At 46.5% G+C, this 19,607-nt stretch overlaps 4 protein-coding genes across 4 annotated transcripts; 3 read left to right on the top strand and 1 right to left on the bottom strand.

Annotated features, from left to right (window-relative positions):
• Positions 1-618: 618 nt before the first annotated feature.
• Positions 619-5,410, top strand: Triagg1_693 (uncharacterized protein; the record flags this gene model as incomplete). The annotated part of the gene is made up of 8 exons (XM_062904904.1): positions 619-867; positions 923-1,807; positions 1,882-2,316; positions 2,368-2,595; positions 2,661-3,464; positions 3,515-3,642; positions 3,718-4,392; positions 4,462-5,410. 8 exons carry the CDS (start codon positions 619-621, stop codon positions 5,408-5,410), a joined length of 4,353 nt encoding a protein of 1,450 aa, XP_062761043.1.
• Positions 5,411-10,320: 4,910 nt separating this feature from the next.
• Positions 10,321-11,739, top strand: Triagg1_692 (uncharacterized protein; the record flags this gene model as incomplete). The annotated part of the gene is made up of 1 exon (XM_062904793.1): positions 10,321-11,739. One exon carries the CDS (start codon positions 10,321-10,323, stop codon positions 11,737-11,739), a length of 1,419 nt encoding a protein of 472 aa, XP_062761042.1.
• Positions 11,740-12,308: 569 nt separating this feature from the next.
• On the bottom strand, positions 12,309-12,902 carry Triagg1_691 (uncharacterized protein; the record flags this gene model as incomplete). The annotated part of the gene is made up of 1 exon (XM_062904682.1): positions 12,309-12,902. One exon carries the CDS (start codon positions 12,900-12,902, stop codon positions 12,309-12,311), a length of 594 nt encoding a protein of 197 aa, XP_062761041.1.
• Positions 12,903-16,560: 3,658 nt separating this feature from the next.
• On the top strand, positions 16,561-17,598 carry Triagg1_690 (uncharacterized protein; the record flags this gene model as incomplete). The annotated part of the gene is made up of 1 exon (XM_062904571.1): positions 16,561-17,598. The coding sequence occupies one exon, from the start codon at positions 16,561-16,563 to the stop codon at positions 17,596-17,598; it is 1,038 nt and encodes a 345-aa protein (XP_062761040.1).
• Positions 17,599-19,607: the final 2,009 nt, after the last annotated feature.

Below are 19,607 nucleotides of genomic sequence, written 5' to 3'. Positions count from 1 at the left end.
CATGTACAGGCAGTTGAGCCTCTATCTTGAGGGGCCCTGGGCGGTTCAACCTATTTGTCTAGTCGCTTTATTCCCATCTGCTACAGCCTTGGTCATCAGAGCCGATGGAATGGCTCACACGCTGCCTGGCTCGAGTACAAAGCATTTCATCAAGGAGTGATGATGCCTATATGTTTACTAATCATATCTGTTTCCTCGAAGCCTGCAGGAAATGTTTGAAACTGACGATGGTTGCTCTTAACCATCCAACTCAAATGTCAAATGATTGAGATCAACAGCGGCACGAAACAACATGAATATATGTCTTTCTGTGCATCAAGTGACTGTCATGCGCTATCATGGCCAGGCAACCAGGGTTAAGTATTTCGCTAGTTGAAGTGTCATTGAGTTGTTCAGCATAGTCATATCCATCGTATCATTATAGCTGCAAATGCTGATCAGCCAATCAACACTGGAGGGGATTTCCACCGATTCTCACTTGATCCTACAAAAGCTGCCTAAATTCCCCCCTCTAGGACTTGCGTGAAATTTGGGAATAGGACTCAGAAGGAAATACTCTGCTCTTTTTTAAGAACATTCGGCCTCTCATTGTGAACAACTGGTGCTGATTCCGCAGCGATGGCGGACCTCAGCATTCGAGGCATGTGGGATGAAGCTGGCAGGCGATTCCAGGCCCGCACGCAAAAGTCTCTCGATCTAAAGCCCCCCAAAAGTATAGACGACATTCGGGACATGATAGAACGCCGATATGACCCTTCATCTCCGGCGGACTCGGACGGAGGCCATGAAGGAGCGAAACGGATCGGCTTAAACATCCTATCCTGTTTAAAGCTCTTGGGTGGAGTAGCAGCTCAAGGAGCGGAGTTGGTGAATGAGCACAAGATGCCTTGGCATCCAACTACCTATTTCTAATGACTTGAAGGTATTCCAACCTGCGGGTGTTTGTTTCAACGCCATTTCTCTACTTCTCGATGTCCCACAATCGATCCACGAGTTCCATGGCACAATTGACGCCGTCTTCGGAATTGTTGGCCCCACCCTCAGTCAATTCAAGATTTATGAGAGGATTGAACTGTTCAACACAATCGACCCGGAGTTGAATACTGCCATACACAAGGTTATGATCAGTTTTGTCGACATCTGTGCATTGGCAATCGGGCTTCAGAAAGGCAGCCGGTGGAAACGGTTCAAGGCAGCAACGAAGCAGGCCTTACTGAATGATGACTCTGGCTTGAAAGATGAGATTGATCAATTTGAGAAGCTCGTCAAGGGGCAACAGAATGTCCAAGCTACCTTGCCTTTAGAGGTGGCTCTGAGTGCCAAAGCAGACCTTGCTACCATCCTGGGCAAGGCATGTGAGACTGGCAAACGGATCGATGATATTGCGCTTGGCATCCTAGACCTGAAAGAAGCAGAGACAAATCGCAGTTTGGAGAAGTCGAGACAGGAAAACCTCGCAAAGATTCGAACCAAGCTGGCGATCGATGAGAAGAACATCAAGGCCTCCAAAGATGTCTGCGAGAAGACATGGCAAAGATGTATAACAGACAGTGGCAATTGGCTTCGAGACATGGGAGACTACAAGAAATGGTCTGACAAGTCTACCAACGATGCAAGTCCATTGCTGCTGCTGACTGGTGAAGCGCACTCGGGAAAGTCGAGTGCAATGTCGACCATAGTACACCAGCTCAAGGCTGCCCATGAGTCTCGGGGCCAATCCACGGCCCGAGCCCTTGTTGCTTATTATTTCTTCCCTTTCTTCGCCAAGAAAGCAGACGACGACAAGCGGCCGGGCACAACTGCGGTGGTTATATTATAGCTAACTCTTTTAGCTACTTTATAATTATATTATAATTAACTTTTGCATTTCAACTCGCCGAGCAAGACTCTGGTACTGCCAAAAGTATGGCTGCATTTTGTGACGATAAAGACAGCGAATCGTATTTTTGGGATTCTAGTTTCAAAGATCTCTGGCGCGATCTTAAAATTGGGACTCCGAAGCCAGGAACCATACATTTCATCATCATTGACGGCCTGGATGGATTGTTTGGAGGCCATCCTGAAGCCGCAAATCACTTTCTAGACATGTTCGAGACAATCCAGAGCCAGACGTCCACTGGTAGCGATGGGACTCGGGTACGACTGATTGTGAGTGGGAAAAGCGATAATTTCCAAAGAGAGTCTCTCCTATCGGCCCCGAATATCGAGATTGAGAAATACAACGGCGCAGATATCACGTCGTACATCTACGAGGAGCTGAAAAAGACAAATCTTTTGCAAGGCGAAGAGTCTGAAACAACTCGTCTTCGAACAAAAGTGCACAACCGGTTGCTCTAAGAGGCCAAGGGGAATTTCCTCAAGGTGCAGACTGCTCTGGAGAAGATCAAAGACTTGATCATGTCAGATGGCTCAGAGGCCGAGATGGATACCATTCTGGACGAGTCCAACCAAGATAAGAGAACAATCTCCGAAAACGTCATTAGCGAACTACAGCAGTCTCTTAAGCCACAATCCATCGAAGAACTGAATGAGCTTTTGATATGGATCGTATATGGCTTTGTATACTTTGACGCTGCCGAGCTGGAAGCTGCACGGGTAAGCCAGGTTGTGTTGTTGCGTATTGGCAAGGATGAGGTAAACTAATCCCTTGTTATTCTTAGTTCCTCCGCTTCGGAACTGTCTCTCTGCAGAAACTTGAGGACAAGCTGAAGGGCATGTATTCCAAACTCTTCTTCTCTCACTACGGAAATGTGGCCATATTGCCATCGATCGAACCTCTCATTACCAAAGAAAGGGACCGCCCACGGATCAGCGAAGACGCGCCTAAAATTTCCCTCAACCTGACCATCTCCAATGGCGACATTACAACTGTGCAGAACTTTCTCTGGAGCTTTTTCCAGAAGTCCATGGTCGAGAAATTCCAATTCGAACCTATATCTGGCCCTACGCGTTCCGCCGCCCGGGAAATCCAGGTCAACGAGTATGACGCTCATCTCGCTATAGTGAAACAGAGCCTGCGTTTTCTCACATCTCCACCGGATGAGAGGACGAAACTTCTGGGCACCTATATCGTTAGAGAACTCCATGGTCACTTGGAGAGGCTTAATCAAGCGGTTGGATACGACCAAATCCTTGCATCTGACAAGAAGGAGATTGGAGACGGTCTTTTTGGTCTATTTGTGTCCGGCGATGTGATAGAGAAACATTGGGAGTCGTTTAGCGAAATTGATTGGGTTAGCCAGAGTGACAGGATTGAGATATTCCGCAACTGGCTAAAGGACCCGGACGCAATTGGTCACCTTGGCAGACTTGACAAGGATTGGCTCAGAGCTGTAAACTCGAGCCAGAGGCCCAACCGGGAGCTTCTTACCCCTATGATGAAGACGGTTGCGGAGCATTGGCTGCTAGATAACAAATGGCATGCCGGGACCTGTTTTAATGCTTTGCGGCTGTTTTTGCGACTCGTGAGCTAAATTGCAAGAACAATCATGATTACTGTACTGACGCTCTGTAGGACACATTGGAGAAGCCATCCGAGGATGAATCAGCTGTACCAATGCCTAAAGCTATCTCTGAAGAGCTTGAGGCAGCCGAGAAATGGTGTCAGGAGATCCTGTCGCCGAAGACCTTGGGCTCTCTCTGGTACGAACGCCTAGGAGAGGCTGCCTGATACTATTACGAGCCCGACCGGGCAATCGTAAAGTTCACGAAAGCTAGTGAGTGTGCCGACGCAAGCCTCAGCTGCTTCAAGAGCCTGGCCGAAGCATACTACGATAACGACGAGCTTCTCTCAGCATGCTCGGCGATGGAAAAGGCGCTCGATGTGGTCAACGCGGCCGAGACACCGGATAAAGACGAACTGAAAATCATCTACATACGCCTTGCATATTGGTATAACCACTTACAACAGCCAGACCGCGCTATAGTTCATTATGAAAAGGCACTGGAAGTAGACCCAGATAACCAAGAGGCCCTCAGCGGCATATTGACGACCTCTATTGCGTCTGGTGCTGAGCAAGCGGTTTATAATCTCATACTCAGCATGAGTAAATTAAACTCCAAAGAGCCTGGCCTCGACCAACTGGCCTCTACCCTACTCGATCAAGCACTCGATTATAGCTACAAAGCACCACTGCGCACTCTGGTCCACAGGTGTCTTTCACAGCAAGGCTGTATGGCTGCCTTACTAGAGGCGATGGATCAAGCAATTGAAGCGGCGCGGAAGAAGGGTATGGAGATTGAGCTTCTCGCATTGCTGCTTCTCCGCGGCCTAGCCTCTCTTTTTAGTGACTTGCAACATTCCCAATCATCGCCGCAAGCAGTGGCTTTCTGGACTGACGGCTATACTACCATGGACCAGCTCATCAGGAAGGCCGACAGTGAAGAAGAGTTGTGAAGATATCAAACCTTCTATCACAGTATTATCGGCCATTTGAGTTCCTACTACTTTGAGCAGACCAGAAATCTACCAGATCCTTCTGAATACTATCTCAAGTTGGAAGAGCTGCGGCGTGGTTTCCGCTTCCCTGGCATTGAAGGGATACACGCAGCCGACCTATTCACCTCTGCCTTTCACACTCTCCACGGCAACAGAACTGCAGCCAGAGAAACAGTGAAGCAGTATATGCGGATTTCCATGGACAATTTAGCTGACGACACTGATGAGAACGACTACTGGGCGGCGTACATTCAGTTTAAATGTCTTGCAGCCTCCGGAGATGACTTAGACGCATTGACGGCTTGGTCTCTACTTGAGCCCATTGAAACCGATGTTGTCGCAAAAGCACTTAATCTCGAGGTTGGGCCTCAGCAATGGCTCATTGATGAAATGACCAAATTCGTCAAGGCAAAATGCCCGCTCGGAGCCACGCAGAGTGACAGAGTGAATGCGGTCAAGACCGAACTGGAGGCTCGACTAGCCGCATCAAACAAAGAAGGTGATGAATCCGAGCAAGCAGAATTACGTACGGATATTCAGAAGGCTCTGGCAGTTTTGGAATCAGTGCAACTGCCGGAAGGAAGCATGACAAGTGAAACCTCTGGAGAAGTGACCATCGCGCCCTTGGAGAGCAAAGACATTGCGAAATCGTTTGGTTATACTTGCGACGGTACATGCGGCGAAACACCGTTGGACTTTAACAATGGCTTGAACGTATGCAAGTACTGCTGGGACGTAGGTTTCTGCGACGAGTGCTTGCCTCAGCTCAAGGCGAACAAGCTGAAGAAGATTGTGTGCAGCCCTAGTCATGAATGGCTGGCAATCCCCAAGTGGAATCCTAGAGGCAACGCGGCTGCTCGGGATGGCATAGTTCAGGTAGGTGGAGAGTTGGTTGACGGTGTCCGCGTGGGTGGTGAGACTGTAACGGTGAAGGAGTGGTTGGCTTCACTGAAGAAGGAGTGGGAATTGTAGAACGCGAGTGAGGCAATCATGCCATGTGTCTCTACGGCAATTGAACATGCTTGATGTGGTTACTAACTCTCAGTATGTCGAAATGATTGGCTGGGGTGCGGGTGTTGGCGACTCTTCTCAGTTTGAGCGGTTAGAGGCAGCCACGAGATACTTGTCTCTACTCAATTAGTTTAAATGTACTTCTATGAAACTTGGATCTAGCTCTTCTATGATAATAGTTCGCTCAGTCAACCTTGGATTACATGGTTATTGCGATGAAGTCGTCTGTCGCGGGTCTCGAGTTTCTGTGTCTCCCTTAGAACCGCCATTCAGAGCCTTTGAAGGAGTAGGAGTATAGCCTTATATGTCACCATGGGAGATGGTAACTTTAAGGGAGGTTCAATATAATGGCCCAAACTGGTCCGTAATTGGAAATGTACGGCTGGATGAATGTCTTTAGAAGTATTCTAGTATGGGCGTATGGCAGATTAAAATTTGATATGGGATTTGATGAGTTAGCTAATTTAGAAAGAACGAAGCAAACGAAATGTTTGGTGTCTCTTATACCGCTACATGTACTTTGATCTACCGTTGGAGCTGATGTGCGTTCAAATCACGTCGTAGCGATCATCAAGTATGAAGGCTCATTTTTTTTATAGAAAGAAGCTACATGATAAGGTTCAAGCTTTCTGACATGATTTCCTTAAATTAGAAGCTTATCCCATTTTTCTCTCCTAACAACTGTAGCCAGGAAGTCCCGATTCGCTAGTTGCAAGGATTCCCCAGGGAGGGTTGCAGTAATTTCCGTTGTTGGCGTTGTCCTGGTTAAACTGATAAAACCACCCTGTTTATTGTGAGCACTCCCCATGCTATATAATTAAAGTGCAGTACGAACCATTGGCACATTGACAAACGGCATAATTAATACCACAGCCAGGGTCCTCACTGAATTGATCCAACGTTAGCTTATAATCATATAAAGAATCATCACATAGAAGAGCAAGCGTAGACTAACAAGGCGTAGCAGCCAGAAGCCACTTGACGCTCTGTAATTGGGCTTGCGGCTACAAAAGCAGCGGGAATAGCCAAAATAAGAGTTGAAAACTGCATGTTGGATTAAACAATGAGATTGGATATAAAATGTGGTAAAGAGGCTTTGTGTATCCTGTTGTCGCTGTTGTGATTGCTTGAGGTCTGAGGGAAGAACGAGGGTCGATATTTATATTCACTTATATCTAGCAAAGCGCATGATTTCACATTCATTCCATCTTCTATGAGCATCTTCGGCTTCGCATGAATATGGATTCGACCGAATGTGTAGATGCAGCAGCACATTACCCGGGATCTTCAAAAATATCGACACATTCGGAACATCGATCAACTCGCAGATATCCCCCAAAGGGTTTTCGGGATCACTCCTCGACAAGAACATTAAAGAAACGTCATCCCAAGAATTATTTTTATAAAATGTATTTGAAGGAATATATTCCTTTCAGCACTGCCAGCGCATAAACTTCCTCTATTGCCGCATAACCGTGATCCTTCTGTGTCGGCTCGTCGGTGGTGATGAGGGGTAAGAAGGATCCCCCTCAGTCGACACTTTTACCCTCCAAATTATCGTAGGTTTATGTGTATAAGCTGCTCAGCTGACTCACATGTAGGAACATCAAAATGACGTCTTTTGTTGACTATTCTCACAAGCCGTCCGGTAAAAACGGATGTTGCGGGAACTTTTAGGATGCATCAAGAACTGAAGGATTTATAAATGTAACCAAAGTGCATCGCCGCTCGTGTAGTGCCTATGCAATATCGTATGAGTCTGAAATCAAAGCTGAGCAGACGAAGCCGTTCGTCAGGTGGTGGTGTGAGAAATTAAAACATATTTCTGCTGTAAAAGAAGGAGTTGAGTTTGTGACAGCTTGGATCTTGAGAGCCTCACCGAAATGGCAACGTTGACAACTTGTTTGCGCGGAGTTGCACAGAGGTAGGTCGAGATGATCGAGGACAAGTCTTTCAAAATGCCAATTGCGAACTGCACATATCCTGATGAGTTATCTGTAGTAGTTTTTGAGTGCCTTGTTTAGGCTCCAACAGCATCAAGCTATTTTCAACATGTGATAACTTACATGTCATAGACTACACACGTACCGACGGTATAGCCATCTGAGAATTGAAATTCCAGCTCATCCGGTGTAGCAATGTACGTTGGTATGATCATTGCGCCTTAAGTAGTTCATTTACTTGAACTAAGGCTGTTAGGCATGATTGTTCAAAGTTCGGACCTGCTTGGTTCTGATTCAAAATCTTCCTGTTCCGGAAATGAAGGAGACGCCCACCATCCCTACGCTGGAATATGCATCTTATTGGTGTCGTCATGAACTTCACCACCTCCCCGTGCTGTGAGAACCAGTCATCATCATAGATGACGTCCAAGCTGATTTACGCATACACATTGTTGGTTGCTTATGCCATCATGTCTACACCATCAATGATTAGGCCACAGAAATTCGGTGGTAGGTATCGCGAATCGCTGAGAACAGTAACATTCAAAATTCCAGCGTATGAAGCTACAGCGTGTTTAGAACTGCAATTTCTTTCTGGCAATGCTCCTTCGTCTGAGGAGAGGCAGAACCTAGTTTCAAGGATCAAAGGGAAAACGTGATAATAGGAGCCACACGGAGACGGACAACGTCGAAACCAGAAGCTTTTCCGTCGTACACATCAAAGCATACTTCGACTCTTCTATCCCTGCCGCTTGGTCTCCTTGGATCTCGAGCATCAATCCCGAGCTCCAGGCCCTTTCTCACTTCGCTCCCGAGGATCCTGTCATCATTGGTGATGATGATCCAGCACCAGCTGAATTGAGCCATTCTACTTTATCATCAAGATCACTTCTTCCTTGTATATCAACGACACCATCACGATTACCGGATAACATCGCATATAATCGAACCTCTCGAGACAAGGTGAATAGAAGGAGGCTAATGCCTTTATCATAACAACGACTTTACACCGAGTCATAATGTCTATACTTGGGTAGATTTCAGCAGGCGCACTGGCGGACAATCCAGGAGATAGACATCTCAACTCCTCCCTTCGCACACTCAAGGTAATTTAGGCGTGGTGCACCTTGATTCATGTCCATTTGTCTCATATGATTCGCTTTTGTTGAATCTTAGTAATAGATGCGCATCTCTGCATTATCACCACACAGCCACTGCTGGAGCATTTGGGTCGTGTTCGGAGTTCATTCGCCCGCCTCGTCGTCCTACATATGTATGTTTCAAGATTGTCGTCGGATCGGGGCCTCGGCTTGCGGAATTGCTCTCATTGTGTGTTTACACCGACGATCTGAGACTGCGAATACACGTTCTGGACCTTTTACATGGCGTGCATACGCCACTCATAGGTGACTACGTACGTCGGAATGTTTCCTCTTTCTCACCGAGTCACAACATCGGCCTCTCATTTGTCGTATGGTAATGCAAGCCACCCAGCCGGAGCTTGTCTCACGAACGAAATTACGTGAGTCTGCATTGCGTTCTGTAAGGAGACTTAAACTCAGACGCCGCCCGAACATCCTCACCAACGAGATCAAACAGGGTGGAGCATGAATAGAAGAATATAGAACTTCGCGTGCATGCCCTCCCGGGAGCGGTCTGACTATACTATAATGAATTATGTGGAAATGGATAGATGAATCAACTTTCTTGTCCAAGCAGCAGCCTGCACAAGTCCCCGCACTTTAATTTTCCTATTTTCCACCGGGTCTTTCTAGGCCGTGAAACCTGCATAAGTATCCACGCCTCCATGCACATCAGAACAAAGCACTACCATATCATCCCGTAGGTGTAGACTTTTGAGTCATAGTCATAGAGTCAGATGGTGTTGACGAAAAGAAAAGAAAAGAACAATATATATTTGCCATCTATTTCAGCTGGTGGTTCTGTCCCTTGATTTGGCCGATCTGGTAGACGCTCCTCCTGGCAAGATGTATCTGATGTGTTGCCGCACATCGGATCTATTATTGGTTGCACAGCTTCACCCGAGCGGGGGAGCCATCTGATCTTGGTTAACAGCGCTATACATATTCGCCACTTCATGCAGCACTTCATTACACGATGGGCTTATTATATGCACAAGTTCATTTGTCAATGTTTGGGCAGCTGCAGGCTATTATGTAGGGGCCGGTTCTGGGTCACTTTACAATCACTCAGTCGTTCTAGGGTCTGGCTGTGTATTATTTATTGAGATTGCACAATATTTGTTCAAGTGTTTCATTGAAATGGCATATATCGATGACTTAGTTGGTAAAGAATAGTTCTAGCCAATATAGTACTTCTCCTAGGCTATTAAATACAGGACAATATATAAAGTAGGCACCCGGTATATACATGAAACCTTACTTTCCTCCGATGATTAAAACTCGCAAGGTGTTTTTGTGCACCAAGAGAGTTTCATCTCAGCCAGCCACCGGAGGTCCGTGTTCTCATAGACAGCCTAATCTGGAAGATGTGCATAGTGCAGTGTGTCATGCATTCCGATACCAACCAGTCTCATCAAGCTTCGGTAATAGCACCACGTAAGAGCAATAATAGAAGCTGTATCCATGCGGACTATTACTGTTACACACCACATCAAAGTGCGGGGCGATGCCTATCCATCTAGACACGATAGTTGATCATTACGAAGCCATTACGTCTCTCAGATGAAGAGAGGAAACTGTATCTACTATTCTGTGCCTGGAGGTTATGAAGTCGAAGCAGATGGGCAAGCACATACGAGTATATATAGGTGCCAGTCGAGCCCCCTTGGTCTCAAAAACTCTTCCCTCTCATCATCATCATCTTCATCCACAACAACCGACTTATATGAACTTTAGCTCTAAGATCAAACATTCTTCTACTTGACTATTGGCGACAAGACTCACAATGGCAACTCCATTCCCACTCCCCGTCCGCCAACCACCCTTCCGTAGGATTGGGCACTGGCTACCTGAGAACGACGATCTTCTTATAGATTGGCTTCGAGGACTTCTCAAGGAGATCGAAAGAGACAAGAAGAGGTTCAGGGGCCCATGGGTTCTCAGTCCAGAGGTGGATGACTTAAAGAAACACGTCGAGAGCTCTGCCGAACTTCGCATGCTGGCTCAAGCCATGCTAGATGAGGTCCCTAACAAGCCCCCCTATATCAATGACCCTGTTGGCAACAAACAAATCAAGTCTCTTGAAGATTTGTACATTTGTTTCGACAAGGTTATGACGTCGAGGGCTCCTATTTGGAGAAAGTTGGAATACGACGTCGGTCTGGTTGGATTTCCATTCAACGCCGTTTTAGACTGGCCAATGGCTACTCCTAGCGGATATGCCTTTTTTCTCAAGCCAGATATCAATAAGAAGTTCGAAGTCATACTTAACACTTGGAAGACAAACTTCTTACAGACAATCGAATCTGCAAAAGTTCTGCTGCCCAAAGAGGGTGACGACATTCCACTGGATGAGGCTTGGTTGAGCCCTGAATCGCGGAAGCAAATCGAAGACGACACCAATCTCGAAGGTGAACATCTAAAATTCGAGGAACTTTTTGAGTGTGACCCTAAGCAAGACTACTGGGGTTTCCAATCTTGGGACGATTTCTTCATCCGAACGTTCAAGCAGTACCCGGATAAAGAACTCCGCCCCATTCACTTCAAAGACAATGATGATTGGATCATAAACTCGTGTGAATCTAAGCCGTTCTCGCTCCAACCCAACGCAAAAGACTACGACAAGTTTTGGCTAAAGGGACAGCCATACTCCGTCATGGACATGTTGAATAAGAACGAGGATTATGCATCCCTGTTCGTCGGTGGCACAGTTTATCAGGCCTTCTTGAGTGCTACCTCTTACCATCGCTGGGACTCGCCAATCAGCGGCAAGGTCCTCTACACTGAGGTCATCCAGGGCACCTACTTTGCAGCGCCTACTGTCACGGGATTTTCCAATCCTGATGGTCCTGATCCGGCTTCTCCAGACCTTGCCCAGGGCTATATTACCCATTTTGCCACGCGAGCCGTCTACTACATTAGAAACCCCAAAATTGGCATTATCGCTCTTCTCTACGTTGGCATGGCTGACGTGTCTTCTTGTGAGATTAATGAGAAGTTCATCGACGTGCCCGAGGGAGGAGTAGATGTGAAAAAGGGAGAAGAACTTGGAATGTTCCATCATGGAGGCTCAACCTACTGTCTTCTGGTTCCAAAGGGAACCAAGGTTGCTTTCATCCCTGAGGCTACTCCCCGAGAGGGACAGAGAAACATTCCCATTCGAAGCCCACTGGCTCGGGTTTACAATGACGATATTGAGGATTGACTCAGGAACTAACCACCCTCCAGCAAAATCTGGCAGGCTATGTCTCTCCTTGGTGATTAGTTTTCGCCATGATGGAACACTTGAGGGTCACACGGGAAAGTGGGTTGCCACGGACATTCATTTAAATGTGTTAATGTACTTTGCGTCACTCTTTAGCAAAATTATGAATATCAATCATTTGTGAACCAGCTTATAACTATTCCTTGGCGATGATGTTTAATGATGACTCATATGAAAAAGTTAGCAGTTGCTTAAATTACTTTGATCTCGGCACTTCAGTCTTTGTGTAGGTTTAACGATGTGAACAAATGTACACAATTTACGTGAATGACAATTGACGGATTCCCTTAGCTGCCTCAACACAAGCAAGACTCTTATTTATGTCAACAACGATGATATTCCAGGCTCACTCTATAAAACTCAGTGCGCTATGGCAAAGCACCCATTTGCGTCAAATCAGGTGTTTCTATCAGCCGCCGCAGACATGATGCACGGCATCAGTGACATGTCAATCAATGATAGATGGTGAAACCAAAATGAGCCGGTATCATTTGGCGGCACAATCGCACTCATCTCCCCTCCCATTCATGCTCAAGGATAGAGTACATTACAGTATCAAACCACTTGCGCTGAAACCACACACTTTCACGCTTCCGGCCTTCCAACTTGAAACCAATCTTTTCCCAAAGCCTTATCGCTGCCTCGTTGTAGCTGTACGACCAAAGCTCAATGCGATGCACTCCCGTATAATTGAAAGCCCAGTCCATAGCCCACTTTGTGGCTTCAGCACCGTAGCCCTTACCACGGTATTCTTCCAAGAGCCAAATAGCAAAGCTGGTAGATCGATGGTCTTCTTTGGACTCGAGTGACGACGGAGTCATGTTCAGGGATCCAATGGGCTTTCCGGCCGTGGATTGTCCGCTCTCCGACGTCTCCTTCAAGCAGATGAAGACAAAGATCATGGCCTTCTTCTGGTACGCTTCCAGAAATTCGTTGATTGACCTCTGGATTGGCGGTCGAGGGATTAAGGGATGGCCAAGCTCCATACATCCGGGCTCGCTAATGATGGCGTAAAAGGTCTCCTTGTCTTCAATTTGCACGCTCCGGTAAACCAGCCTTTCAGACACGAACAGTGTCGTCACAGGGCGCGGTAGAGAAGACATGGTGATCTGAGTCAATTTCAATCGCGATGTAGTAAAACGTAGCGGTACTTGGCGGGTTGACGACGTGGCCGTAGAGAGGCGGGGGCCTATATGTAATGTAGTCAGGCCTGCTTACTACAGAGGTAGTCAGCATGTAGAGTGTCCGATATCTATGAGTTTTTTAAGTAGGTAAGCTTTTTCTAATCTTTAAAAAGTAGTTGTTTTGCCGAGTCACGCTGATACCTAAACCTCACGCCGTCGCTGGGATGCTGGGCAAAATTAATTCCCCGAATCTCACATCTAGGTGAATCCTCAAATGAGCATACACGTGTATAGTCTTCCATTCATGCCAGCTTCACAGAGCAAATCATTCATATTTTGCTGTACCATATTCGACGCGCCTTTCCACGATCCAGCTTTAAGTGACGAGACCTCAGTTCTTCCAGCTCGGGGATACTCTCAGATGGAAGACCCCAGTAAGCAGTTGAATCCTGGAAATTACTGACACCGAACATGAGACAAGGAACCAAGCTTGTCTGAGGCATATAGGAATCACGGGACCGATCAAGCCCTCTTCTCAAGACGTGTTCGTCAACTAATGGGAAAAAGAGCAGAGTATGTTATTCATTAACATACATCTAGTGCAGTGCTCGTTATGGTAACATACATCTAGTGTAGTGCTCGTTATGTTTAGGTCTCCTCCAGCCATTTTTGCCTGACATGCCCACAAGGTAAATCCAGTCGATAGAACCCTTCCACTTTCTGAACCCCATCAAGAACCCTGTCCTGGCAGCCCACGAGGTATCTCCAAGATTTGTCACTTGGAGACCGACACGATCCAAGGTAGTGATACGTGCAAAGCGTGAATCTCCATTCCTTGTTTTCTTTATCCTGATGGATTGAAACATTGTAATCCGTATTGCAAAATTGGCATGAGCCGCGTTCCGGCTTGCATTTGAGTGGTTGCCAACCTCGTGGCGTACTCGGTAGCGTTGAAACAATGGATAGATACGCGTTCGAAGTCGAATTTCTGAAGGGGCCGTAATATGCACAACATATTATTCTCGCATCTGCTGAGCACATTAAGTGGGTGCAAATCTTTGGCGAACAGCTGCTAATGAGCCTCGCGATGCAACTCCAAGGCATCAAAGGCCCAGTTATCGTGTATAATCGACGCAAATACAGCTTGTCAAGGATGACTTTTGGAGTCATCTGAAACGAAATCCTCCAGGCTGTCGCTATGCGATCGGGTTCGTCTTCTTTCCGCTCGTAGAGGTTATAGTCAGATCCTTGGGGACCTGGTAGCCCCTTCTCGTTCGAGTATCTCACAATACTGCCATGTTTGCAATTGTGCAACTCGAAATGGTCTTGGAACGACGCGTAGCGTTCAAGGATGTGAAGCGGTACGCCATGGGAGGCACCCAGAAAGTGACGGTTCATTGCCAGGTACACATCCATAAAATCAACGTAGAAATTGTCTTGGAACGAGGGAAAATAGTATGGTTGGGGTACATGCCAATGATCCCCTGACTTTATATTCCACGTTGGATATTCGAAGAAGCCAGCGTTCCATTTGTGATCATGGCCATACCAGTGTATACCTGACGACAGCCAACGTAATTTAAGGCAGCAGAAGCAAAAATAGGCGTCAGGTATATCTTTTTGCCATGTTGAAAGGAGTGTGATAAGATCCTCTTCTCTGAGTGGCGGTAAGATCTTTTCAGGAAACACAATGTTCATCAAGGATTTGCAAGACAAAGCGAGACATATCTTTGTCGGGGTGGATAGATGATTCATTATCTTGATGAAAAGCTCTTGCGGGAAAAACAGGAAAAACTGACTTCCCCGGCCAACGGCGGAGGGATCTCCTGGTGATCGAGTGCTCATTGTAGATACTTTTATCGACTCGACCCGTGGGCTTCGACGTTTGCGTGGACGATGACGATTTCGCGGACAGTGGCGAGCGGTCTTGGAAAGTAAAAATACTACCCTCACTGGGGCAGTTGGAAAAGATATTTCGCAGTTGTGTATTTAGAGTGAGGACAAATGAATGGTCAAGTAGGAAACGAAAAACAAGGGACATAGTTCTGCGCATACACTTGCCAGCCTTGGACCTCCCTCCAATGATAAGCTTTGAAGGGTAGCTGTTGATCGACTTATTGATATCTGCCTATGGGGGAAAGAACACGGCAAGAGAGCCGACTTGACAAATCTACACATAAATGTGAGTAAATATAAAATTAACGGGAGTCAAGTGTTCCTCTATGGACGCACTCATTCTTTTTCGAACGTACCTATAGGTCAAACCTTACCAACTTGGGGCTACCTGTAGCTTGACTTCCAGAATATAAAAGAGAAATATGTGGCGGATAGAGTTTTTATAGATAATACATGTAACCATGGTAATTGGGCTACATTGCCATTTACGCATTGTAGTATGCGCCATGTCCACTCATGATCATTCAGGCGGTGCTCCATGGTGCCATTTTCTCCGGGCTATCCCACGACCTACCTCCAGACGGCGAGATCTTAATTCTTGGGCCTGGGGGCTGTCCTCAAAGTCATGCGCGTGATTGAGATAGACATCTCCTATTAAGTTCTGACGACTGACTTGTGGAAGGGGGCTAACAAAATAATCCCAAAGTTTATCGCTTGGAGACCGGCAGTAGGTATCCAAGGCAATGATACATGCTAATTTTGATGGTCGTTTCGTTGTTCGTCTCCAGGTCAACAGAGATATCGTAGTCCGTGCTGCATAATAAGCAAGAGTCGCGCTTCAAGATTTTCACCGAGAAATGCGATTTCTGGACCCACGAGATCCTCCAAGATATAGTTCCTTCTCCCCAACCAACGGCGGAACCTTAGGCATTTGCCTATTTCGATAACATCCTCGTGAATACTACATCGTTCGAGGTCTCGGAGAGGTGTACCATGAGAGAAGCCATGGTAGCGGTAGGTGACTTATGACCAACAGGAGAATTTCTATTGGAAGAGATAATATTGATGCCTGAATGGATTCAACCAAGTCCCGAAGACTTTTCTTAGATGCCTCAGCCTCAATGAGACGCTGGCTTCGATGCCTGCGCGAGCAAACTCTGGTGTTCTGGTACATGGTGTGACAACTGAGCCTGCTACTGCACTCAAAATGAATTCAATATGGGAAACGGCATGGCTTATATAGGTAGCAATAGATGACTCAGTACACTAAAAGAGAAAGCTAGGTAGGTAGCTAATTAGATTCGGATTGCATGTGACAATGACGCAGCACTTAATCCAGGCTCACCGATTCCGTAGTCACGGCAACACAACCAACGCGAACAACCACGTCCACCAACCGTTGGGCGCTGAGCTTGACATCCCTAGGTAAGTTTGGCGTCATGGCACATTTTATCTAACCCTAGGTACCTAAGCCACACCCCCCGGAGGCGCAACCTTATTCCTCAAAGTCTGGTATATCCAACCTAAAGTCCAGTATAGCTAATCAGGGACCACGTCAAGTCGGCATAAGTATTGGTTTTCATTCCCGTCATGTCACTGTACCAGAGCACGGGCGGAGCCGCTGCCAGCTACGCCGGTATTGAACCCTTGGTTGCCTCCAGAGGCTGCGAGATCGGACTCCAGAAAACAGACCCCGAATGACTGTGCCAGAAACACTTCAGCGTTGTTCAGGGTCGTTGCAATGGCAGCTCCCCCACGATACGAGATTGAACACGTTGTCACTAGCATACGGGAAGATGACAATGATGATGTTCGCTTCACAGTTCGGTGCAATGGCAAGGTCTTCTATATCAGGCTTTCACCGTCCAACTTCATCAATTCTCCCAGTATGACGAACAAGTACATGTCTTACCTGGAGGTTTTGAAATCAGGCCAGGAGATATTAGGTGAAATATATGATACCGACGTCTGGGATTGGGTGATGGCTCCATTCGAGCCCTTCTTCACCAACCTCGCGCCCGATCCGTCAGTTGAAACCATTACAGTCACCTTGAAAGAATATCTCTATCCCGATTTCTTCGTCTTCATACTTGATATAATCGATGACAAGTTACAGCCACGCCTTGTACCAACCGACGAGTCGCCCTATTGGCCATCCTTTGTTCGCTTCGATGACGACTTTCTCGATGACCTAGAGACCTGGACAACTTTGTACGATCCAGCCGGCATCATCATCAGCCATAAAGTCCCCAAAGATGCGCTCTTCAAGGCACCAAAGAAAGTTTTGATTGACAAGGGTCATACCGAGTGCTTCTTCAAACGTTGTTATGGCAGTGTGCAAATCACCCAGGAGCTTAAAACATATCAAAAGATTCACGAGGCCGGTCTGGACTCTCAAGTGAACGTCTGTCGCCTATACGGCATTGTGATGGATGACTGTGACTTCATTCTTGGACTGTTATTAACCTACGTCGATTGCAGTGACCGACCATTATCCGCAAGAGTCCATCCTGAAGAACCCGATGACCCTATGCCTGCAGTTAGGGAACGGTGGATGGGGCAGCTCGAGACTGCCTTATCAGCACTGCACGAGAACCATATAATTTGGGGAGACGTGAAAGCAGAAAACGTTCTGATTGATCAGAACGAAGATGCCTGGTTGGTTGACTTTGGCGGCGGTTACACTGAAGGTTGGGTCGACAAGGAGGTAGCAGGGACGGTGATGGGAGACTTTACTGGGATGGCTAAGTTGAGGGCGCTTTTGTTTCCTACCAAATAGCGGCGGTGGCCGGTTGGAACATTGCACTTGACACTATTACAGAGAGCAATGAATGAGCATTTCCAGCGTCAGCTGACAGTAGCATCCAGTGCTGATTCTGGCTTGTAGTGTATGTCGTACGTCCTGACATTGGCGTCTGTCCCACCTATGATGTTCTAGGATGGAAGCTAGCTCTCTAGTCAACAACCGCCACACATCGCAATTGTCAGGCCTGGCTATTTAACTACATTATCATTAAATGAGATTTGTTTGCTGCAGATGTGCTCACGTAGGAGAATCATTCGCCGACTGTAATCTTTTCATACAACCAATGCATGCACAGAGTCAAATCTCATTCATTCTCCATTCATCTAGCCAAGAAAGAAAAAAACTCATTCAAATATATATATAATAGAAGATACAGGATTTGGTTATCTGCCGATGGTTCCCTACGTTAATACTCGCCACAAAAGAACGACTTTATGGCTGGACCAAAGTACATACGCAACTTGTCATTGGTGTGACAGACAGGTAGACAGGTAAACGAGCAAGTTGATGAGCTACGTCAAGTGTGCCCCCATGATGTTAACGGTCATTTACAGCATACCATATGACCATATGCGGCTTTCAGTTTCCTAGTTAGTTATCGTCTATTGTCTCTGTCAGCCTTGCTGCCTAATACGGTGAGCCCAATCATTGTCCCGATCTGATAGCCTAAATGGGGGATACCTTTCACCATCTCCCAATTTTGGTTCTTATTTCTAGTCTGACAGAGGCTCGGACACCTCTATATACTAATTTTGGTTCTGTTGCTCTCCTTTATATTTATCTGTCGAACTTTTATGTTTCTCAGGCCGCCGAATCTCATCATTTCACGATGCAGTCTTCAGCCATTGTCGATGAAAGTTTATGCGAAAAGTGTAGCAGGCTCTTGGACACATGTTACGGTTTCCCTTCAACTGAGCGTGCCGCAGGTATTGACCACTATACAGCCCTGAGCGATCTCCAAGCATCGGCAGATGGGGGCTGTCGCTGTTGTCAAATCTTTTGGACGCATATCAGCAGCGATGGTATAGGAGATTACGATGAACTTATTATCAAGGCGACTCATGTGTGGAAGGATCCTGGCTTCAGGGGGTTTAACTACTTCGTGACATTGAAAAACACGCGTACACGTCATAAATCTAGTTCTTCTATCCGAATTAATCTCGGGGGAGAGAATACGTCTTATCGAGAAATACCTCCTATTTTACGTACCAAAACCCTATCTGCGTGGATAATAGTTCGGATACTCACTGCATATCTTTAGGGTTGACGAATGGGAATCTCAATGATGAAGTCAGGACGCTCATGCAAACGGCCATCAGATGGATAGACAACTGCAGTCAGAATCATGAGAAATGTCAACGAACACAGAACCTGAAAAAGAAACCCCGATATTTTACCAACTCGGTTGATAGTTATTCAATCTAATGACGAAAGCATCGTCAGACTTGTTGATACCAAGGAATTGGCGAGTGGCGTGAATCCGACATATCTCATTCTGAGCTATTGTTGGGGAATGGGGAACGAAACAGCGAAAACAACAAAGGAGTAATTTACGTCAAAGATAGCAGCAAATTACTGTATGCAACCTACCAAAAACAATTCGCGATGCTATTACAGTTACAAGGATCCTAGGGGTCCAATATCTCTGGGCTGATGCAATATGTATCATCCAACCCGACAACGACGACTTTCTTGATGACTGGAATACCGAAGCAGCCCAAATGGGAAGCTACTATTCTAACGCCCAATTCTGTATCTCAGCTTTGTGTGCACTGGATAGCTCAAATGGATTCTTTCAAGAGAGGCACTCAGCCCGATACCCTTGGAGAGAAGAAGAGTACATCTCGTATGGAGGAGACTTTGTTTCCATTATACCATCTTGAGGAATGATAGGTGAGCTTGATCTCAGATACATGCCACTAATGAGACGTGCATGGGCTTTACAAGAAAGGATTTTGTCCACTCAAAGATTACACCGGAGT

Source organism: Trichoderma aggressivum (assembly GCF_033847375.1).
Source record: "Trichoderma aggressivum f. europaeum strain CBS 100526 chromosome Unknown scaffold_001, whole genome shotgun sequence".
In the NCBI taxonomy this organism is placed as follows: domain Eukaryota; kingdom Fungi; phylum Ascomycota; class Sordariomycetes; order Hypocreales; family Hypocreaceae; genus Trichoderma; species Trichoderma aggressivum.
Note: the sequence above shows the minus strand (reverse complement) of the source record. Positions and strands in the feature narration are given on the sequence as shown.